This window comes from Plectropomus leopardus, chromosome 19, assembly GCF_026936395.1.
Source record: "Plectropomus leopardus strain MGB_pleo_1.0 chromosome 19, ASM2693639v1, whole genome shotgun sequence".
NCBI lineage: Eukaryota > Metazoa > Chordata > Actinopteri > Perciformes > Serranidae > Plectropomus > Plectropomus leopardus.
The window spans coordinates 4,387,938-4,410,961 of NC_142194.1; the positions used below are offsets into that span (position 1 = coordinate 4,387,938).

Here is a 23,024-nt window from a genome sequence, read left to right on the forward strand (position 1 = left end):
TTGGGGCCATGTGTTATTGAATTACTCATTGCCTTCCCTGCATGTTTTTACTAGATATGAAAGCAGTTTGTTTAGGTTTTAAAGGGTTAAACATCCCTGCGTCTCATGGGAATGTCTATAACATACTGTAATATTTGTACCAACACACAGTAATTTACATGGTGGTTTAAGCAGAGCAGTAAGTCTTTTCTTGTCATTGTGCAAAACACACAAACTCAGTCACCTATTCTATGTATATATTATGCAGATTAGTTAGTGAGCGCGCTGCTGGTAGGTTAAAGGTCAATGAGGCTCAGTGGGTAGTTGGCGCCGTATTAAGCGTCGCCGTCACAGACTTCAGGTGACATTGACACTGTGTCAGTCCTCGGCAGGTGGCACTTCCAACATCCTTGGCGAGCCTCATTCTGTAATCACTGTGCCCACATAAAACTGCTGAGGCTGCTCGGCGTGAGCTGCTCAATGGACTTCACTCTCATATGAGAGGGTTTATTATCACAGAGGGGATCTGGGAGAGAACAGCCAGCCAATCTGTTCAGTTGGACGCGTCTACCTGGTCTGGATCGACTTTGATTTGTTACCAGTTACAGAAATGTGTTCCAAAAAAGAAAAATTCTCACAGTTGCACATGTATTAACAAAAGAAAACAGAGGATGAAGCGAAAGATTAAGTTTAGTGTGTTTGAAAATGGGGACGACAGATTATCGGCGTGGCTGATTATTTGGGCCAGTATTTGGCATTTTGCTGATTATCTGTATCTGCGTTTTATTTTAATGATCGCTGATAAAATGAATAAATTAAAAAAGAAAAGAAAGTATCAGCATGGGAGGAACTTTTACTTTGTAAAACCTCAGGGATCTATTTTTATTTATTTTTCTATTTTTCACTTGTTTTTATAAACAAAAGTTGGTGGGAACTTGCTGTATATGACGATGAAAGTTTCAGTTTTGATTAAACATTTGGCATTTGAAGGAAGTTTTGCGTTGTAGATTGTTATATTACAAATTCTAAATATAGACAGAAATATTTTTATTAATACTGTAAATGTGAAATGGTTCCAAATATTGATTATAGGTCTCGATAAATTATAATGGGTATTGATATTTGCCCTGAAAAATCAGTATCGACACTTTAAAAGATATGAACTTGCAGCAGCTTTAAAAGATATTAACTTGCAGCACAAAACAATAATTTGCCAAATTAAAATATTAATGTAATTTACAGTAAAGAAGTGTATTTTTCGTGTCGGAGGGGAAGCTTCACTGACTCTAAAAGGACTCGTCTGTCTGAAGGACGTTGACTCAGTGTAAGAAGTAATGAAAAAGTTTGCTCAGAGGCCAATTACTTTAAATTGATCGCTGGACTTTAAAGTGCTCGGTCAAAGTGATCCAGTGAAGTGTCTGTTTTTCTTGGCTGTACAATCAGAGTGACAAATGTAAAAGTAATATTAGGAGAGAGGAAAAGTACAGTCTTACACTGTTCCATCCATTTAGCATTTACATAGAGGAGTGATACACAGACTACAATTAAAGATTGCCTTTAAATTGTGACGGACTTTAAAGGGAGAGTTCACCCCGAAATCCAAAATACATATGTTTCCTGTTACCTGTAGTGCTTTATATCAGTCTATATTGTTTTTGTGTGCGGTCTGCCTCCTCTCTGATATAATGGAGCTAAATGGCACTCGGCTTGTGGCGCTCAAAGTGCCAAAAAAGTACATTTGAAAATGTCAACAGCAATGTCTCTTCAGAAATCATGACCTTTTTACTCAAGATAATCCACGGACCTCGCTGTGAGCAGCTTCACGTAGGAACCACAATAATGGCATCCGACTCATGTTTTGTTTGGGTCTTTTGGGGGTAATTTTGTGTGTAATTGTGGCAATTTTGTGTCTTTTATGGCCATTTTGTGTGTCTTTGTAGTTGTTTGAACCTCTTTAAGGTTATTTTGTGTCATATCGATCGCCTCGTTAAGGCATTTTTGTGTCTAAGTGATGTAATTTGAGTCTCTCTGAGGTCATTTTCTGTCATTTTTGGTCATTTTGAGTCACTTTGTGGCCTTTTTTTTGTCTCCTTATGGTTGTTTTTTTATGTGTAGGTAATTTTGTGTGTAAGTGAGGTAATTTTATGCCTTTTTAGTCATTTAGAGTCTTCTTGTGGTTGTTTTGTGTCTCTTTGTATTAGTTTTATGTTCTTTTATAGTAATTTAGGTCTCTTTAAGTAATTCTGTGCGTTTTTTAGGTAATTTTGTTTCTTTTTTGGTCATTTGGTGTTGCTTTGTTGTCATTTTGAGTCTCCTTGTGATTATTTTGTGTGTTTTTGTTGTTGTTTGGGTCTCTTTGGGGTAATTTTGCATCTAACAGAGACAATTTTGTGTCTTTTATGGTCGTCATTTTGCCATATTGCATCTCTTCATGTTCCTTTCCATCACTTTGTGGTTGTTGTGAGGTCTTTTTGAGTCTCTTCCTGGTCGTTACATGTTAATTTGAGTGACATTTTGCAAACGAAGGCCAGTGGGCTACATGACACTCTGCTTGTGCCCATTGGGCTTACCCAGTAATCCAGTCATGGGTGTCCACATACTTTTGGCCCTTTCAGTGTATTTGGTGACTTAAATATAATCATGTCTTCTGCTCACTGCCAGTTCATGATGTCAGTCATGTCGACTTTTACATTTCATATTCAGCAGAATGTGAAACTGTAAGAATTTATTAATGAGCCATATGGCTCCTGCGTGAGGCTGCAGTGAAATGAGGAATGCACAGAGCAGTGAACTGAATAATGTCTCTGACCATCTTGTCCAGATCCCTCTGGAGGTTGCTCTTCTCCATGTGAATCTTCTCGTAGGCCTGGATCACATCCTCCAGCTGCTCCTCTCTCTCCTTCCTCTTCTGGAGCTGAAAGCGAGGATACAGAAGAACAAAAAAAAGGGTTGACATACATTTTTCCTCTTCTTTGTCAGTTTTCAAACTTCCTCTTGAAGAGAGAGAAAGAGAGAGAGAGAAAGAGAGGGGGAAACACCAAAAACTTCCTCTGTGAGAGTCGTCAAATGTGTCTCTTAAGAAATTGTTGTGTAACCAAGCAAATTTAGGACACTGAAATCCTGACACTTCAGCACGCACGCCTCCCCAACTCGACAAAATCATCATTTCAACTAACATCTTTAACACTTCTAAAATACAAATTTCTCGCTGATGTATTCTCCACACATTGGCATAATAAGAGCCGCAATAACACACTTTTTGACAGATCTGCGGGCAGTGACATCCGCCGAATTGAGTGAAACGGAGAGGATTTTCAAGCAGGGGAGGGATAGTTGAAGAATATGGTCACTTTAGACCACACGGAGAACGCGAGTGGGAGCAGCCGCAGCAAAGGAGTGAGATAAACAGAGAGCCGGCGAGGACAAAGAGGTGTATCACTGCTGTGTGCCGGAGCGGTGACGCCTATTCAGTGTGTCTATGGTAACATATGCTGGGTGGTGAGGTGAGGATGGCTTGTCAACAGCGTCGTGACTGAGGAGACACACAGAGACGAGATTTAAAAAAAAAAAAAAAAAATGCATTAAGATGCTTTCATTATCACCTCTTTGCTTCTCCACCGCAGTCTTGGTTCTGTATGTGGGATTGTTGTTTTAAATGGCTCCTTAGATTCAAAGATGTCTGGTTTTGTTGTGTTTTTTTGGGGGGGGGGAATTATTTTTAGTTTAATTAGTTGGTATAAAACAGTTGCAGTGTGGAATATGGGCTTTCCACGTCCTCTGTAAGCTGATGAATTCAGGGTGCCAGTTTTAATGCTGCACATCAGAGAGAAGGAAAAACATGGGGAGGGTGTTATTGTTATTTTAGATGTTTCTATTTGCACTCTTTATATTTGCAACTGCAGCACAGCTATTTCTTTCAGGATAAAGGATGTTCTGTCTCATCTTTTTTTCATTTCTGCTATTCAACCGCAATCTTATTTTCATAATTCTGACCACCATCTCTATCAGTTATCATAATGTCGTCTGTACTTTTCAAAGAAAACCAGAACATGGTGGCATTAGCCAAGTTTCCATGCAAATGTAGTGCAAAATTGTAACCCAATTTCCAGATAATCAGCGAAAGAAAAAGCAAATTAGTTCTCTCACCCATTATTGTTAGATGTCCATTTACCATGCGTTAAAGAGAAGACTCATTGTTGTAATAACGGCCGGATTAATCTGCTAGAAGGCCATTAAAGGAATATTACATTTGCAACATGATAATTTGTATGTTAAGTATTCACCCTGTTTTATGTTGAATTTTTATGCTTGTCTCACGTGCCTCCACAGTGAAGGAGGAATACAAAAAACGTAAATGCTCTTTCTAATTTGGACTAAAAGGGGTCCACATTAAGCAGCAGCAGAACTATATAAAAACGTTTGTTTACAAACTCTCACACAACATGTGCAGTATAATCCAAGTCTCATCCATCCATCCAGCCGTGTGCTCAGCAACCAACTTACCAAACACACACAAAAACTCAAAATTTAGGAATTTAAAACTGAACTTAAGTTATCTTTGTTTTCTTCAGACTCCGTTGACAAAAACAGTAATTTTACCTCTCTGAACACAGGAGCTGCTGATTTTTTTAATGGCGTTAATAATGGCCGACAATGTGGTGTTTCAGAGGCTGTACTGGGCTGAGTTTTAAAGCTACAGTGATGATTCTGGTATCATCTGAAAGTACAAAAAACTCCAGTGATACCAACCATGTCATGCTAGCTTCTCAATAAGGAACAACACTCCAAAGTAATAGGCTTAATTTTGGCGATGGAAAATTGGCTTTTTCCTTTTACAGGGATCCCTTGACCTCAAGATACCTGAATGAAAATGATCTCTGTGAGTGAAACACCCCTTTACAGACATTTATGCACCTTATCAACATGGACTTAAAAACAGTTTTTAAATGCAAAATAATGAACTGAAAACATGCAATTTAAAAAAATGTAATTAATCACGTTTAACTATTAAAATTTCGAAATTCATCACAATTTTGCAGAAATTAAACGTATGACAGCCCTAATTTTAACACAGTGAAATTATGCAAAACAAGGCTTTCAGACGTTATGTCAGCTGATATTGTGCAGTGTGTGAAGGAGAAGTTTTTACAATTTTATCTATTTTGACTTTTTTTTTGGCTTTGAGATCTTTGAATTTCTCTAATGCCACCCTGACGGGAAATATGTCGCTTTTCTCTAGTTCTCCTTGATAACTGCAAGTCACCACTTTACCAAAAGAAAGACAGTTTTTTGTGTGTGTGGATGTGTGTGCGTGTGTGTGTGATGGTGAGGGGGGTCCTATCCCAACAGAGCATGCTCAGTGAGCTGTGGCACATTTCATCACTGTAAACGCCTGGTGTCAGAGCCGTGTGACCTTGTGTGTCCCACGCTAATCGCCTCTGCTGCTCCCATAAACCATTTCCTTCCTCTTCACGTGCTCTCTAGCTCTTTTTTTTTTTAACCAGTTTTACCGTTGCCTTCCTGTGTCAGTCTCTCTCATTTCTATTTCCCCACGCTCTCGTTTACACAGTCATAGAAAATAGTACAGTTGAGAGCGAGGGGAATGAGTAATCCAAGCACATTTTGGGTGCAGCCTTTCTCACTCTGCTCTCCCATTTTTGGAATGGAGTACTAGAAAAGTAGTAAAAATGGATTCTTTTGAAATCTCTGTCTGTGTGTAGCAGAAATATTACATACATATTTTTTTATTTTTTAACTCTTTGAAACCAGAGCAAAGTGGATGGATTTCTCTCAAAAACATGGCAAGAAGGCAGTGAATAACTTAAGAAATGGCCTAAAAAATAAGCAAGATATTTTATAAAAGTTAGAAGCAAATTACTTAAAAATTAGCAAAAATAAATAAATAATCAAAAATTTTAAAAGAATGAAAAAAAAGAAGAAAAAAGTGAGAAAAAAACAAACAGGACAACGTCATCAAAACGACATCAAAAAAGTGCTAAAAAAATTAACAAATAAACATATGTTTACTGTAACATAATTTTAAATTAAAAAAATGATTAAAATACAAATTTCTTGACATTTTGTCAATGCAAAAAAAATCAGATAATCTTTCTCCCACCTTTTACCATTTTTTTCGAATTTGTAGAACATATTTTGCCAACACATGTATTCCCTCTTTCTCCCTTTTTCCATAGAAATCAGGCCAGTTTGTTCATTTTTCTTAGGATTAAATGCTTGTGAAAGGTGTCTGAATGCTGTACAGGAAAACTTATGTCGATGAAGGTCTAAAAGCTGAAATCAGGCTGTATTTGTATTAAAAAGCACCCGTTAATTTCAAGATCCCACGTCTGCTTTCTTGTTTCTCAAGGCGTACACATTCAGCAGAAATCTTGGCCAGGTTTGTTCCCAATTATAGCGCGTCTCAAAAATAGAGCACCAGTGTGGAAATCCCATGTCACAGTGCTCCTTGGACGGTTTCTTAAAAAACACCCTGATCTCAGTCATTTTTTGCTTGGACAGCAGCTTTAGTGCTTAATTAGTTCTGGACATCTTTCGGCATATGTCCACCAGGGTTGGCCTGGATTTTTCTTTTTAATTCAATTAATATGCATGCAGGGAGGGATTTCTGCAGAATTCAAGCGCTGAGGAAAACCTTTGGTGTGATAAGGGACTTTTATTCTGTCCACTTTATTTTAATGAATATATAGTAAAACAGATTTTCTTCTTTTCTCTGCCGTCTCTTATATTTCCTCTCCGACCTCTTGCCTCCTTCCCCGTCTGTCTGACTGTCTCCCCGTCTCCCCCTCTCGTCCTCATCTGTCCTCTTACCTCGTGGGTCAGGACGTTGACTCTCTGCTGCAGGTTGCCATTTTCCGAGTGCAGCAGCGCCGTCTCCTTGCTCTCGAAGGAGCAGTAGGAGTTGGTGTCCTCCCCAAACTCATTGATCATAGGAAACTGTAGAAAAAAAAAACATATATAAATTAAAGCTGTAAGCAACGATGAAAAGGCCCTCACACCCCCACGTATGTTGGGGTACTGATGGGACACCAACTAAAGCGGTTGTTCATGAATGTGAAAGTTGGATAATGCACGCAGAACGGTTGGACCCTGGAGTGAGCTATTTCACATGGTGTAGTACTTCCAGTGGCAGTTAGGTGGCAGTGGAGAGGACACAACTTCCACGTCGTCTTCGTGTACATAATTTGTAGATCAAACCGTGTAAATCCAATGATAATTGTCCCTCAATGCTTACTTGCTCTTGCCAGTATGTGGCATTATTACGACTGGTAGATATTGTCATACAGATGTGTTCATACCCTAATCAAACGTATGAAATTCCCGGCGGATCGGACAATGTACACCAAAGTTATAACAATTTCCTGTTTTGTGGCAAGATATCAAAATTGTACCCCGGCCGCCGGAAAACTGTAAACCGTAGTTAGGTTTATTTATGTTATGGACCACACCCCTCTAGAGTTTATTATTCAGTATCTTAAAAACCTGATGAGACATCTACAAGATTTTTATAGCTTTTGATAAGTTTTGTCCAGTAATGATCCACAGAAAATTTGGTGCAGAAGTCAAGTCAAAAAATTAAAAAATGTTTTTTGAAATTTTAATTTTTTTTTTTCAAATTGTGGAAAAATTACAGAGCACATGGAGCTGGATTTGTGTGTCAAATTTCAAGTCAATCAGACTCTCGGTGTGAGAGGCACTGTCTTTAAAAACTAGGAACTTTTAGGTCTTAATTATAGCGCCCACATCTGTTCGACTGTCATATTTCTTTAGCAGCATTTGCAACTTTCAGTGATTGCTTAAAGTTTTATATCTCTACGATGTAAAATCTCAGAGGAATTAGTGAAAACATTTTTGAAACAAAATAAAGAAGAAGCAAAAACAATAATGTTTCAGCCATTCAGACTTGAACCCCGAAACATGACTGAGAGTACAGAACAAGATCAGTGAAAGAACCCTTTGCTTATTTATACTTTTTGTTTGTTTGTGTGCTTATACTTCTTTTTTTCCTGCTGTTTTCTGCAATTTTTGATGATTTCACACTGTGGTCATTAAATATTCATCTTGTATCAACTGCAGCTTCAGTTTGGCCCAGATATCACTCGGGGGATCAGGGTGTTTTAACTAATGTCATGTTTTTTTCTGTTCCTCGTGAACTAGATTTTCCAGTTTCTCCTAAACTGCTCTGAATTTACAGCAAGTTTCAAATTCAGTCCCACACAATGCAATCTTGAGTGGATGTGTGTGTGTGACTCAGCTGCTGTCCGTCCATCCGTCGGTTAGTTTGTCCATCTGCTCATATTTTGACAAAACTCTGGAGCATGATTAATACTTTTTCAAATTTGGGTGCTACAATGTTCATTTTGGTGTTTTTTTTTAAGCCAATCACACTATCTCAAACACTGTGTGTCAGATTTTCTCACTTCGAAGGCGAGTGCCACATCTCATCGCTCCGCTGTGGCATTTTCAAAATTACACGGATTAGGCAAAAGGCCAAAGCTGGTGATATTTTCTATTTTGTTATTGTCAGCATCTCCCATGACAAAACCACAACCAACAATGTGTCAGTCTCTTGATACGTTTTGGCCTTGTTTACGCCTGGTACAAAAATGTGTCTGAGTGTTTGGATAATAAGTGACAAACTCTAAATACATATGTAAATACACCAAATACATAACTCTTAACGACCATTGAATTTATTATGCAAAAATAAGGTCTTGATTGGTAATAAAATGTCTTAAATATATTTTTCAAAAGTCTCAAAAATCTTTAAAATAATCATATGACTGGAAACTGGATTTTTTAAATCTTTTTTTTCTGAAGTTGCATTATAAAATATAATGATGTAATATAATAATTCACTGCATACAATATAATTAACCAAATTGTTGTACAGATCAGGATAGTTGAACCAACAACAGTCATTATTTTCAATTCTTTTTGACATGCAAAGTGAGAAAAAAAACAATCGCCAAGTCATGTTATATATTACAATTCACATTGGGGTCAAAATTGTCCCTAACCCTAAATAATTTGTAGTCATTCATGTTTTTTAATTAACTTTTTAATTCAGCTCATAAAATCTTAGATTTAGAGGGAATTTAAAAAGTCTTGAAAAGTCTTAAATCTAACTTGCTTTAAGCTGTAGGAACCCTTGGTTTCGGGATCCCCCACCAGAAAATTTTGAGCATCAAACACTGAATTTCCTGCATTCTGGTAAAAAATGTTTTTGTTGTATTTGATATTAAAACATATACTTATAAATGACAATGAAAAGCAGAAAATTGTCAGAATTGAGAACGTTGGAACCGGGGAATATTTGCCTTTTTTCTCCTTGAAAAATGACTGAAAAGATAAATGGCTTGTCAAAATAGTTGCACATAAAACAATGAATCGACCAGCTGTTGCAGCTCTAGTTATTATGTGTCAAACAAAGTGATTGTTGGATTGGCAAACAGCGTCTGAATTCCCCCCACACACATTTTCACAGCATTGGAGACGCAGGTGAGAAAGCCTCATACAACGTCAAACATGTCATATAAACTGGTTTGTCTCAAACATACTTTTTTTTCTTGACTTTTTCGCTTGTATTAGATAGGGAAGGTTTTGAGTAAAAGGGGGAGTGAAAGGATGACAGACAGTTTTTGTCCATGGGGCACCTGCACTACCAGGTGAGCCACTCAAACTCTGTAAAAATACTCACTTTGTATTAGGGCTGGACGATAAAATGATAACGATGTCAACCATGAAATAACTTTTTACTCGACTGAAATATGAGGTGTAGTCGATAGAATATCGATTGAATGCATTCCAGCCATGTTTGACAGACAACACAAACAGCCAATGATAATAAGAATCGCGCTGTGACGAACCAAATGCAGTGAACGACTTTGACTCAGAACAGCTGAGTGTTTGACAGCCACAGCGCTGAAACAGACACTGCAGACATTTGCAGAGGTGGAAAGTAACTTCTTTAGACTTCTACTGACTGCTTTGTGCAGGGCCACAAGCACATGACCTTATTTTCAGGTCTTTCTTTCTCTAACTGGGAATGTTGGCAGGCTGTTGGCAGCTATAGGAGAAGTAGACCTATTCAAAAGTGTTTAATTCCCGAGTAAAATGATGAATAGCACAGAAGTTTCACGGAAGTTTAGGTAAGAGTCCTGCAGTCAGAGGAGTTGGCCTATTATCAGCACAGTGTGCTTAAATGTACCTGAAGTTTGTCTAAAATGGAGTTTTAATTTTTATATAATGCTGGAAAGTTTAATAAATAATGATAATAATTAGTTGAGTACCCCTGCTATAAACCATCTTCAAGGTGATACCACAATTATCATCGTAGATCATCAGACCGTATTTGATGATTAATTAACAGCTCACACATTCACATTCAAACAGACTTTTCAAACTACTGCACAATTCAGGATTATGATATTACATGTCTGACAGCCCGCTCCCGCGCACAAACATGTTCGACAGCCCGCTCCTGCGCGCCGGCATGTCTGACATGGTACATATACGGTTGATATAAGTTGAGAAAATCAGAATCTGTCTCTTCTGCATGATAGGACAGAATGTTTTTCATAACTTGGAGATACTTAGTCAATATTTTTGACAAAGTTTCTCTTTAGTTCGAGAAACTAAATAATCATTTTGAGATACTAAGTCATTAATTTGAGAAAGTAAAGCATTAGTTTAAGATACCAAATCATTATTTTCAGAGTCAACATTTTGAGACAGTTCCTCATTATAGCAACTTACAGGATCTTTTTTTTCATCACACCGGCAGACATGGGTGCACATACTCTTGTCCTTTAGGTGATATTTGTTGGTGCATTTTATTTTATAAGATGTGGTTAAACCATTCAGACTGCATTCACACCTGTGATATGGTCGAAATGCATTAAACCTGCACTGGCGTGTTTCTTTATCTAGAAATAAAAAGTTTAAACAGAGCCATGTCAGACAAATGTTACTGATCCTATAGTCAGTTCAAAGTGAAGATAATTAGGTGATGTGAAAGTAAGTCCACAACTGCATGACCTTACGTTTTGTAAATATACTTCTGCATTGATTAATTGTGTGAATGTACATTAGGATTATTGGTGAAATCGATCTAAAGTCAGCAGGGAAATAGCCACTGTACATGAAGAATGGTCACGTCAAAGAGCTGCACTCAGAGTTCAGGAGGGCTCATCCAGAGGGTCATAATATTGGAAGTCTTCAGTGATCGCAAAGAAAACGAGCTGCACATCTTTTTTTCTGGTCAAAATGCGGCTGAACTCCTTTGTCACCGTAAACATTTCTGTATAGCCGGGCCTGTTTGCATGTTGGTGGAGCAGAAATCCACCTCCTAGCAGTAGCCTTCGGACATATATAGAGAAGGAGAGAAGGTAGCTTTAGGGAATAGTGTGGGAGGACAGAAAGTGAGGTAAAGTGGAAAAAAAATAAGTGTAAGGAAAGAGTTAAATGGGCGGAAGGATGCGGTGTAAGACACACAAAGGGGACGAGGAACCACGGAGTAAAAGGAGATAATGATGCAAAGAGCAAGGGAGAGATAAATTGCTGAAATTAAGAACAAAGGAGGATTAAAAAAATCCTGGATGTTCTCATTATTATCTCGAGTGTCTGGTGTTCTACTTATTCTAGGAATTCCATGGCAAAATGTACCCTCTTTCCCCTTAAATTTTACTTGAGGTGCTGGAGGACTTTCAGCAAGCCGTGCTGTTTACAATGCAGGAGAGAAAGAGAGTAGTTTTATGTCTGACGGTAGAGGGAGAAAGAAATGCTTCAAATGACAAGAAGTTATCAAAGAGGCGGCTGTACTTGAAATGCTGAGGAAGACAATTCCAGAAAGATGCAAGCTGTTGCTGCATTGTGGCCTACTAAGGATACTGTCGGAAGGGAGATTTAAACTCTTCTGTCATGTTCGAGCTGAATATCGGTGCACACTACTGTAGCTCCAGAAAGCTTTGATATGCTCTTTGCATCAAGAGCAGATTATTACAGTTGATGTTACACACTGAACAAAAATTTAAATGCAACACTTCTATTTTTGCTTCCATTTTTCTCAGGTTTATGTTAAAGAGCGTTAACTTTTTTCATGCACAAAATAGATACATTTGTCTCAAATTTTGGTTGCAAATTTGTTAAAATCTTTTCTTTTGCAATATAATCCATCCACATGACAGGTGTGCCATATCAAGATGTGGATTACAAAAACTTTATTGTCCACAAATTTTAAAATTTGCCTTTAATGTCACCATAAAACACTTAAAAGAAATGCCCTAAGAACATTAAAAAATATAGAATAAAAACAACAGCAATAACTTCCATGTCTAATTGTCTAATCCTAACCATCTGTGCCAGCATGTGCGTCTGTTGACATCACAGCGTTTGTTGCCTGAACGTAACCACGTGCAGCGTAATCCCACAATGTGCTTGTGTTGACGTCAGAGTAGCGGCATCCTGGAAAGTCAGTAGCGAATGCAGAAGGTGCAGAAGTCCACTGCAAAGTGGCAACATGTGACGACTTCGGACAAGAACATATTGGCTTGTTGGATATACTGTCAAATTCGGGGAAACGACATTGATGATGTCTGATGGTAGTGAAATTAACATTAAGTTAACAGAAAACAGCTCTGGTGGACATTTCTGCGCTCAGAAGCCAATGACATGCTCCATCTGTGGCACTGTGTTGTGTGACATAACTGAATATTTGAAAGTGGCCTCAAATTATGACCATCCCAAAGTGTGTTGTAATGATTGTTTTTAATTAGCAGCTTGATGGGGGACCTGGAGGGATTATTTTGGAAAAGAATAATCCCTCCATTTGTCAAATAGTGTGCATGGAAAAAAAATCTTTGATAATTAACTTAAACCTTATAAAATGGGAGTGAAACAAAATGTGTTAAGGTTAAATTTTTGAGTATATTTGCTCAGATATTTCATGGCTGATTTTTTAAAGAAATTGACGGAAATGCAGTTTGACTTTGTCTTTCCTCTTTCGACATATGTGTCGTGCAGAAATCCTGCATCCTTTTAGGGAGCAGCTGTTACTGAAGGCTGCAGGCTGCCGCATCGCTGTTGACTTACTCACAAGCGGCAGTTTGTTCAGGGCCCATTCCCAGAGAGACAGGTGTTGATTTTGGGGAGAGCAGGTGCAGATGTTGGCTGTTTGGAGTCAGAGCTGTCTCGCTGTAAATACAGCATGAGTCTTTTATTTTATGTTATTTTTCAGATTTGAATAATCAATTGAAACAATGATGACAACATTGACTCCAGAAATCCCCACGTGAAATGACTTTTCACTCAACTGCAAAAATTCTGGATAGTTTTCCATTATTTTAAGCCTCTTTTTTTAGGAGAGATGAGTGTTGTTGCTGCAAGCTTTCTCTAAACACAAGATGCCAGAGTACAGCCGCTGTAATGATGCAGATGGAAGTGCTTCCTGCTTCTTTGAACATGGGTTGAAGTGAGGTTGTTCTCCCGTTTAGAGCTCCCGATGCTCGGCGGTATGAGGATTCTCGGGCCCCCTGGGGGGTTCTGCCCTTGTTGCGAACATTTACTGTTAAACTGAGCAGAGAGAGGTGTTCCTGCTAAATGGAAAAGGGTTGTTTGCTCCTCAAATAGACATTGCATCAGCGGCAATGACTTCACACAGAAAATGAAAAGCCCTCCCTGCTTACGGTAGGCACTCTAAATGTAAATGTGTTCATTTAGGTTGAACCACATGCAGTTATGTAACTTCTCTTGCGTGTTTCCAGCACAGGAGTCTGAACCAGACAACAGTTTAGCACGATAACAAGACAAACTGCTTACTTCACAAGTTAAACAACAGTAAACGCATATTCTACAATGTTATGATTATATAATGGGACATTTTTTGCATATCCACGGCTGTATATAATGCAATTATTTCTGCATAATTTAAATGTTTATATGTACTGCTGTTGCATCACATTTCCACCTCATATCATGCTCAGCAGTAAATATGTTTTCCCCCATGAATCATGACTTGTGAACTTGCAATAAGATCATACCTCTTTTTCTCTTAGTAGATGAGGTCAGCAATATTATATATTATATATAAGTGTCAACAAATACCATAAAAAGACCAAAGCCAGTAGTATAGTAAAAGGTTTTATGTGTATTAAAGCCTGATATATCATCATCTGTGCCATAAAGCTCCATTGTTTTCCAGAAACTAATAAAAAAAACATCAATGATCTACAATGTTTATAGCGACACTTTTGACATTTTTCATTAGTGTTATTGTAGTTATCAACAGTTGCTTTTTGACTAATTAGAATTCCAAGCCAACATCTTCATAATGTTATTTTGACTACAACCAAGTCTAATTAAATATATTTTCAATTCATTTTTCACTAGCCAAAATGTTAATTTTAATTTTAATTTTGATATTAACTTTGATATTAACAATTAGTTTATTGGAAATGTTCATTATAGATATCTGTAACATGTCACCTTTTACCATTGACTTAATTTCAAACTCAGTAGCAAATATCTATAATTTAATTTTGATTCTGATTCCCAGTCACCACTTTTATAATGTAACTTTGACAAGTTGCCATTTTTCTAAATGACAGCCACTCAATTTTCACTAGTGGATATTAAAGATATCCCATTGCAGTTTTCAAAAAATGGAATTTGCATTGATATCTAAACTTTAATTCTGACAGGTTAAAGTCAAATTAATGTTGGCTTGGCATGGTAACAAAGTAAGAGGGGATTTTTCAGATATCAAGACTTGCATTTCACATGCCTGAAATACGGTTGTATCTTGTGGAAATTATTTTCATAAAATTACTGTTTATTTAAATGTAGTCTGGTGAGTTTGCATTATATGCTGCCAGACGTTGTCAGGTTGAAATGCTGCCGTTTGCAACATAAAATAAGGAGTATGAAGGTCCATATAGGGCAGGTGGTAGGGGCGGTTGATGCGTCCAACAAACCCTGGACTTTCACCAAGGAAGTCTGTGTTCGCTTCCTGTCTAGATGTAATATTTTTGTTCTACATCTAACCATTTGCCCCTTTTGCCTCATCATAACCTGCTTTTGTTCCCTAAAACCACATGCTTTTGTAGCATAATCCCACCATGTGCTTTTGTTGACTTGACGTTATCTTGGAACGTCAAGAGCAGACACAGGAGGATACCCAGAGCGTAATATGTAGATGCAGTAGTCTGCAATATGTGATGATTTGGTGTTTTTCTGTGGCTGGCTGCATCCCTCTTGCTCTATATATATATATATATATATATATATATATATATATATATATATATATATATATATATATATATATATATCCAATTTAAAAAATGTTGTTCCCATTACCCACTTTGTCATAAAATAATGGGAAAATCGAGTCTAGGTTGAAAAATGCCAAACTTATCCTTTAATGCCAGTGTAGATGGTACTTTAAAGGACTATGTTTACTCAGTGACATTAGCTCCTGTGAGCTATTAATTCAGTTTCAACAAGAGGTTATGTGTGCAAAACCTCTTTCATAGCCCCGCAGTTTGCTCTGCTGCTCCCAGGGCTCCTCAAGGTTGTTTCTCAACATATTTTTTACTTAAACATGAGCTGAAACTTCAGTAGCCTCCTGCCTCGACATAGTAAAATGATTTCAGCTGTTTATTCCCCGCTGGTCCAGGATCAAAGCCCACCAAAGCTTTTTCCTTTTATCTTTGTGCACAATCTCACTGCTGAATAATACTGAGGGTGAGTGGACGGCTCAGTCCCCTTTTGAAAGGCTAATAAATCAAAACACAAACCGGCCTTATGCCTGTCAGTGCTAGAGACCTTCTGTCTGATCCCAACAAGGACAATAAAAATAATTAGTTTCCATATTTGACTTTGAAGTGCAAACTCTTCACCTTGATCTCATAGATCTTGAGCTTCCTCTTGATGCTGGTGTTCTCACGCTCCAGGCAAGCCAGCCGCGTCTTGATGTCCTGATAGGCGGTGATGAGGGCAAAGTGGGAGGCCGAGTAGACGTCGTCGGGGGGCAGCTGCGAGGAGTGCCACGCCACGCTGCCGCAGCCATCCTCCTTCAGGCCCCCTGCGTCGCCGCCTCCTCCCAGCAGCCCCAGCTCTCCTCCGCCGAACAGAGACTGCATTACTCAGAGCCTCAACCTGAGGACAGAAAGTTATTTTTACAATTAATTATTAAATCTCCAGATTGTTTCCATACAATTAAATGTACCCCTCCCCCCACCGAAAAAAAAGGACCATTTCATAATCCTGGCAGGGGTTGACTATCAGTGCCACAGCAGCAGTGCGAAAAACATCAAGCAGGCAACAAACACAAAAAAAGAACAAAGCCGCGTTCAACTGCGAGCGGTCGGATTTCTGGCACACACGATGTAAAATATTCAAAAGCAAAGTGGGAACAGAGAGAGACAGGAGGCAGCATGAGGGACATGTGAAATTTAGAGATGACTCAGTGGATACATACATCAGACAAAGCACTGACTCACATTATTGTGTATGTTTATTTGCACATCCTGGTTTTGATCATATTTTTGAAGTTTACATTGAGAAAAGAAAAAAACAATTATTCGTGATTATAAAGTTTTGTTCAGACAGAAGGCGAAGTGTAGAGGCAGCGTGATTGCACAGAAAGTCGGTGCAATGATGCAATGCAGTGGATGCCAATAGATGGAAATTTGTCCAAAATGTGAGTGAGGACACAGTTTGATTTTTTTTTTACTGGAGCAAAGAATTGGCCTTCAACCAAAGGCTTTACGACTCCGCACAGTTGGTGCATATGTTGCTATCTAGCCACGGCTAATGTTGGTACAGTTATTGTTGCCAATAAACAGAGACTGCACAACAGTCTAGCAGTGGTTCCCAAATATTTTTAAACTGCACACCCCTCCATACAGATTCCTATTTTTTCTCGGCACTTAGCTTTCAGAGTACACTTCTGTGTCTCTTGAGGACTGAGATGTATCAGCGTCTCCTTGAGTTTATTTACAGTGGCAGATCTTTCCATCACTTCCATCTGGTGATGGCTGATTCTTGTTATGTTACTAGGAAAGACATACTGCTGAGCAGGTAGCGTACAGTGGGATTTTGGAGCTTTTTCGTGGAAAATGATGCTATGAGAGCAGTGAGCGTGAACCCAAACAGCTGGACAGCTAAATAGTGAGATGAAAGTCGCTGTTAAGCCGAGAGGAGCTGAAGATTTGTGAGATTATCTCAGGTTCATCACTATGAGTAACCCCTTATACATTGTCACATATCATTTAGTACATTTTTAGTATAAAAATAATGATTATCGCTGGTTTGAAGTATATTTCATTGTTTTTTTTGTATGTTGTGAATCTAAATAAAGCTTACAATGTACGCTTAATTAGAACAAATCTTGCAGTATCTTTGACCTGTCCCTTGTTGTCAATGCAGGGGCTTGCACAACTTAGAAATGTGTTGAATTTTATAAATGTGGGAATACAGAACTCATAGAAGCAGGCAGCCCTGCAAGAACGCTGTAGCCACAACGCTGCTAATGTGAACATTGCGAGCGTGAAACACCCTGCAGTTTGGTGAGGTTGCTGTCATGTGCATCTCATGCATGCAGCGTGTTCCCGGCGTAAGATTTTGACACAGCAGAGTCAGGTTTTTAGGTTTATGAAACCAGGACATGATGTTTACATGGGCAAACCACAATACATGTATTACGGAAAATGTCTTCTCAACCTTATATTGTCTGAAGACTTTCTGTGCCTTTTGCATCCCTCTTTTCCATTAACTACATATCATGTTTGCTGCGAGCTGCCCTACAGGTGGATGAGTAACTACTGCATGTATGGTGGCTGATATGTTAATCAGACTCTGATTCACGTATGAGTCTGGTTCGTGCACTTGTTCCATTCCACAGTACTTAAAAAAACATGAGCTGTGACAGCCTACGCTCCTTGAGTGGCATGATGAATGAGCTGGGTAGTTAGCTGACCATGCTACATCAGAGCCAACCAGCTCCAGCCTCCCTCCCTCCCCCCGGCCCCAAAGACTCCGGGCGACGCTGTCAAAATGATAAATGGCACCTGTGATGTCACCGCCCTCTTTTTATGCAGCCACAGAGGGGACATGTGCACAAAAGTCATACTAGATGTAGAATGGCGCACCGATAACGGTTTGATTTACGGGTACTGAGGGAGTTACACAACAGCCAGTTGATTTGATGTATACTGGAATGGATGCCTTCCTGACTCCCAGCATTGCCTTGTGAGTCAGCGATTGCCTACTGAGCTATTTTCATCTGCTCCCTTCCTCCACGGTTGCTATTTTCCTTGTGTTTTAAGAGAGAGGGGGATAAAGCCTCAGCCAATCTACGGCTCTTTTCCTCGCTGGTCTAACAGGATGATCCAAAAGCACTCCCACATGCACACAAACACACGTCTGTGCACATGCTGCCAAAAAAACACACAAAAAATATATACACCGAGGAAAAGTCGCACAATGAGAAAATGCATGTGTGGACAAAAAAATGCCTGTTTGATCAAAGAGATGACACACACACACACACACACACACACACACACACACACACACACACACACACACACACAGACGGACTGTACAGTCACCTGCCAGCTGACTGCAGACTGGTGTTTACACTGGGAAGATATTGGGGTCTGACATCATGCTGTTGAGGCTGGTGCACTTTTCTCTGGTAAACGCGCTGTCACTATCATGGCCTGATTCCATTTTTTAGTGCCCCCTTGCCCCTCTGACTAGAGTTACAGGGGATAGTGGTTGTAACTCAGTCACCAGAAGAAAATATTGGAATTATAGTTTCTGCAAATGAGGAGTATGTTACATTTGCATGTTCCTACAGTGACGTAGTATACAAGCTGACTTTGTTACTGGGAGCTGGTGGGGACAGTGGACGGCGAGACGGCCTGAAGCTGCAGAGAACTGTTTGAGACCAACAAATAAGAGCGGCTGTGTTTTAGTAAGTTATTGCCATCTTTCCATCTGCTTTTTGGCTCCATCCGTTGGTGTTTTGTAGCAACCGATTGGACTGTTACCATTGGTTTTTAGGCCTCAAACATTGTTTTTTTGTAGTGACCTGTCAGTGTGTTTCTACTGGATTTTTAGGCTCCCATAGTGGGTGTTTTGTAGTGACCTGTTGTTTTTTTCCATCGGCTTTTTAGGCTCCAGTCATGGGTGTCTTGTAGCGACCCATCGGTATGTTGCCATTAGCATTTTAGGCTCCATTTGTGGTTGTTTTGTAGCGACGTGTCCATGTGATTCCATCTGCTTTTTAGGATCCAAACATGAGTCTTTAGTAGTGTCCTGTTGGCGGGGATAGTGCCATAAAAAGTGATTGCGTTTTACATAGAAGTCACTACTTTTCCTGACAGGACTGCACCCTCTGAATGGGGTATTTTAAGTCAAAACATGTTTTCCTAATCGTGACCAAGTAGTTTTTGTGTCAAACCTCACCGCACCTAAACCACAGTGCTGCTGAAGCATGGAAAATATTTGTTTAATATGTGGTACTATCATGCACAAATCAGTAATGTCAATGTTGCATTTGCTACTTAGCTAGTTGGCTACTGAGATGTAAGCATAGGATACTACTCGTGATTTTTTTTGTTAAGCTTGTTCAGGAGGCAACAAAAGGAGTGTATTGGGACTGAGCCAATATCATGTGGATTCTCACTGTGTATCATATATTAACTCAGTAGATCTCAAACTTTTTAAAAAACAACAGAAAATGAGAAATAAATCAAAGTATGGAAATATGTGTTGAGGTGAGAAAATGTCAGCAGTAGAGCATGTGTATTAAATGGTTAAGCTTTCACCTTGTTCTGTGTAGTGACCGCATTTCCATAAAAATCCTACGAAAGCAGCACACACACCATCCACCTACATTCAGGCTCGAGGACATAATTATCCATAGACCAAAAAATCTGATAAAATTGCCAAGTGGATGTTGTGATTCAATTGTGCATGGAGTACCTATTCACCGGCTGCATCCCTACATGGCTAATAAACGACTAATTTCCATCCACATCTCTAGTACATCGACTGGTCCACATGCTCCGGTAGAGGCGGTGCAGGGGCCGCTGATAGATGGCCTCAGACTGGATAAAATAAAGGACAGGGACACGGGAACATCCATTTTGTGTGTGCTCCTCTCATTGGCAGCACAGAAATGAGGCATTTATCACACACACTCGCAGAGCTCCGACTAAGCTCCCCTTCCCTGATCCCTCTCTTGCACTCTGCTCCTCTACCCAAAATATCCCTCATCCAGCTTCATCCGACTCCCCTCCTCCTTCCCAATAACACACTATCCACTCTATCTCCTGGACCTCTGGGCTCATTTGCAGAGGCTCTCGGGGCCCCACCGGACTGTAGGAGTGAAAGTGTACGCTTCGCTCCCAACCAGCTCCCTGCTTCATTACAGCGATTACCACAGGAAGTCATACATTACCCGGGGCCCACATGGCACACACTGTTCCACCGAGACTCCCATCCTCGTCCTCCGTCTCTGCTCCCTTTCCCCTTTCCTTCTTTTTCTCTCTAGAGATTAAAGCCTGCCTCCCCTCCCTCTACAGCATGCCACCGTATACTGAAGGGGCCGCGCTCTGCTGCCGTCATCAGTGGACCTGCAAAGGCTCCAGCCATGAACTGAGTGGGTGACTCTGACAAGCGGTTTTTGTCATTATCTACATGTGGTGGCAATTTTGCATGTAGGTCTCCTCTTTGAATCCGTTATTTTTTTCTGAGAAGTCGCAACAACAATCGGACAGGGTCGAACCTGCTGGCATTTTCTTTCAAACGCGTCACATTAACGTCAAGGCTGCAGCAACGAGAGATTCAATAAAGAAAGCAATTAGATGGGCTTATATTTGTGGAAGAGAAATTGGGGCCCAGCACAAAGGGAAAAAGAGAGGAGCGAGATATTTTTAAGTTTGCGTCATGAGCATAAAGTCCAAATGAGGTCTAGATAATGTGTAAAAACTAAAAATGCCGAGAATAAACTCAAGATGTTGGGAATAAATATATAAAATATGACAATTTGGATGCAGTCATCTCAATAACTATTAAATAAATTGACGTAAAGTTTGATATGCTTTCACGTCCCTCTCAGGATGAATTTACTCCCTTTGGTAAAAAAAGAGTTTATAAACAGGTATTTTGAAATAGTTTTGCTGTTGTTAAATGTGGACCCCAAAGACTTTCAGGCATCAAGAATATTCCCCGTTTTCCAATTGATAGTTCACAATGGAGGCATGTCAGAAAAACTAAATTTATAAGTTGAATTGTTGATATACATATGGTCATTTGGGGTATGAAGTAGTCCTTTAAATAGCTTTAATTAACTTGAGTTTGCCAGGATTTTTATTAATCGTTGTGGTTCCTTGAGTTTGTTTATTAACCTGCATCTCCTGTTTCACTTTTTAATTGAAAGTAAGATTTAAAGTTAATTAATAAGGAGTTTTGTCTCACTGAGGCACTGAGTTGGTGTCCCATATTATGGTTCTGTTTACAGTTCAGCTGGGTATTTTTTAAGAAATAGTTACTAAAAAAGATTCTCCTTTAAAAAAAAAAAAAATACAACAGCACATTTGTCATGCAAAACACAAGCAAGGTCAAACACGGCATGCTCTCCAGGCTTCATAGATTTATCTAAAGTGAGTACTAGCAAATTAATCAATAGTTTGTTCTACATATGCATTAATTAGAAGCAGGAGCTCGCTGACGTTGTTATTAATTATTATAAAATAAAATTACAGAACAGGTTGTCTTAGAAAATTAAATAACACACAAATGATAATTTATTTACAAATATTTTTCAGTTGTTTAAATGGCTCTGACATGAAAACTTTTTCACCAAACTGACTAAAGAATATTAATTATTAGCAAACTGACAAACTTAATATACAAAACGGCTTTCTTTCATCCTGTTTATGCTCACATCTCTAATTATTTAGCGCCACGACAGAGCTGCGAGGCTCTGAAATATTATGCTTTGACTTCAAAAGAGAAATTGTAATATTGCAAACACTTCATGTATCCTCGATTTATGTGACGTGCAGCAGCTAGGGTATTAAGCCGGAGTATTCCTCGAAGAGTTGAAAAGAACAAGCTTCATCCATTTACAAACATTCATAACCCAATCAAATCCCAGAGCTGGAGCTCTCTGTAAATACTGCAAATCATATTTTTGGGATCCTTTGAGGACTGAAGCAACAGATGATTATTCTCTCAGTGTGTGCCAGCTAATCGCCGCTCGCTGTAGAGTATAATGGTGCAAATCTCCTCTTACAGATGTTAATATCGATGCATTCTTCTTGTTCCTGCTTTGTGGCACGACCCGTTCTTTGGTAACAAGCTGTATCATCACAAGCTATTTATGTCTTCTCCATAAAGCCTGTTTATATAGGAGGTTCAGCGTGTGTGTGTCTCTGTTGTATCCCAGGGCGTAAATATATGAGCGCGGTAGAAACCGTGCCAGCTGGGTCAGGGCTGGGTTTTCTGGTGATAACAGAACCAGGATCAAAGAGGAAACTGGGGGAGAGAGTCCCTGCAGTGTGAGATTTTAATGTTGGATCTTGTATGAGGGGGATGCAGCAACTTTCCTCTCTATTTCCCCCTTTTCCTTCCCTTCAGCTGTATTTCAAACAAGCTGCAATCTCCAGGGCTGAAAAATGAAGCCAATGCTGAGGAGCCAAAAACTGCAGTTCTTCTGATGGCCACTTGAGGCTGGCGCCAAAAACGAGTCAATCCCCATAGATGTTCCCCATGTTAAAATGCCAAGTTTCATAGAAGTGCAGGAAAAATTAGGACAGCACTCCAATTATATAACTTTTTTTATTGCCACATGGACGTTTCGGGCCAGATGCACTTGTGCAGTGTGTAGATTTGGCAATATTACCAAGAAAGCCCGACGTTCATTCTGCATGATGCACATATCGGCTGCATTTAAATACAATTTGTTTATTGAAAAATGTGATTAACGATTTCAAATGGCTCTTATAGTA

The 23,024-nt window shown here is 39.2% G+C and overlaps 1 protein-coding gene across 1 annotated transcript in view; it reads right to left on the reverse strand.

The window, feature by feature from the left end:
* Positions 1-23,024, reverse strand: part of tbkbp1 (TBK1 binding protein 1) — a 75,851-nt gene that overhangs the window by 26,627 nt on the left and 26,200 nt on the right. Inside the window, exons 2-4 of the mRNA XM_042508352.2 lie at positions 15,897-16,155; positions 6,808-6,933; positions 2,789-2,893 (exon numbers count right to left, since the gene is read on the reverse strand). Coding sequence (XP_042364286.1) covers positions 2,789-2,893; positions 6,808-6,933; positions 15,897-16,139 — 474 coding nt within the window. The 5' untranslated portion in view covers positions 16,140-16,155. The remainder of the gene's footprint in view (positions 1-2,788; positions 2,894-6,807; positions 6,934-15,896; positions 16,156-23,024) is intronic.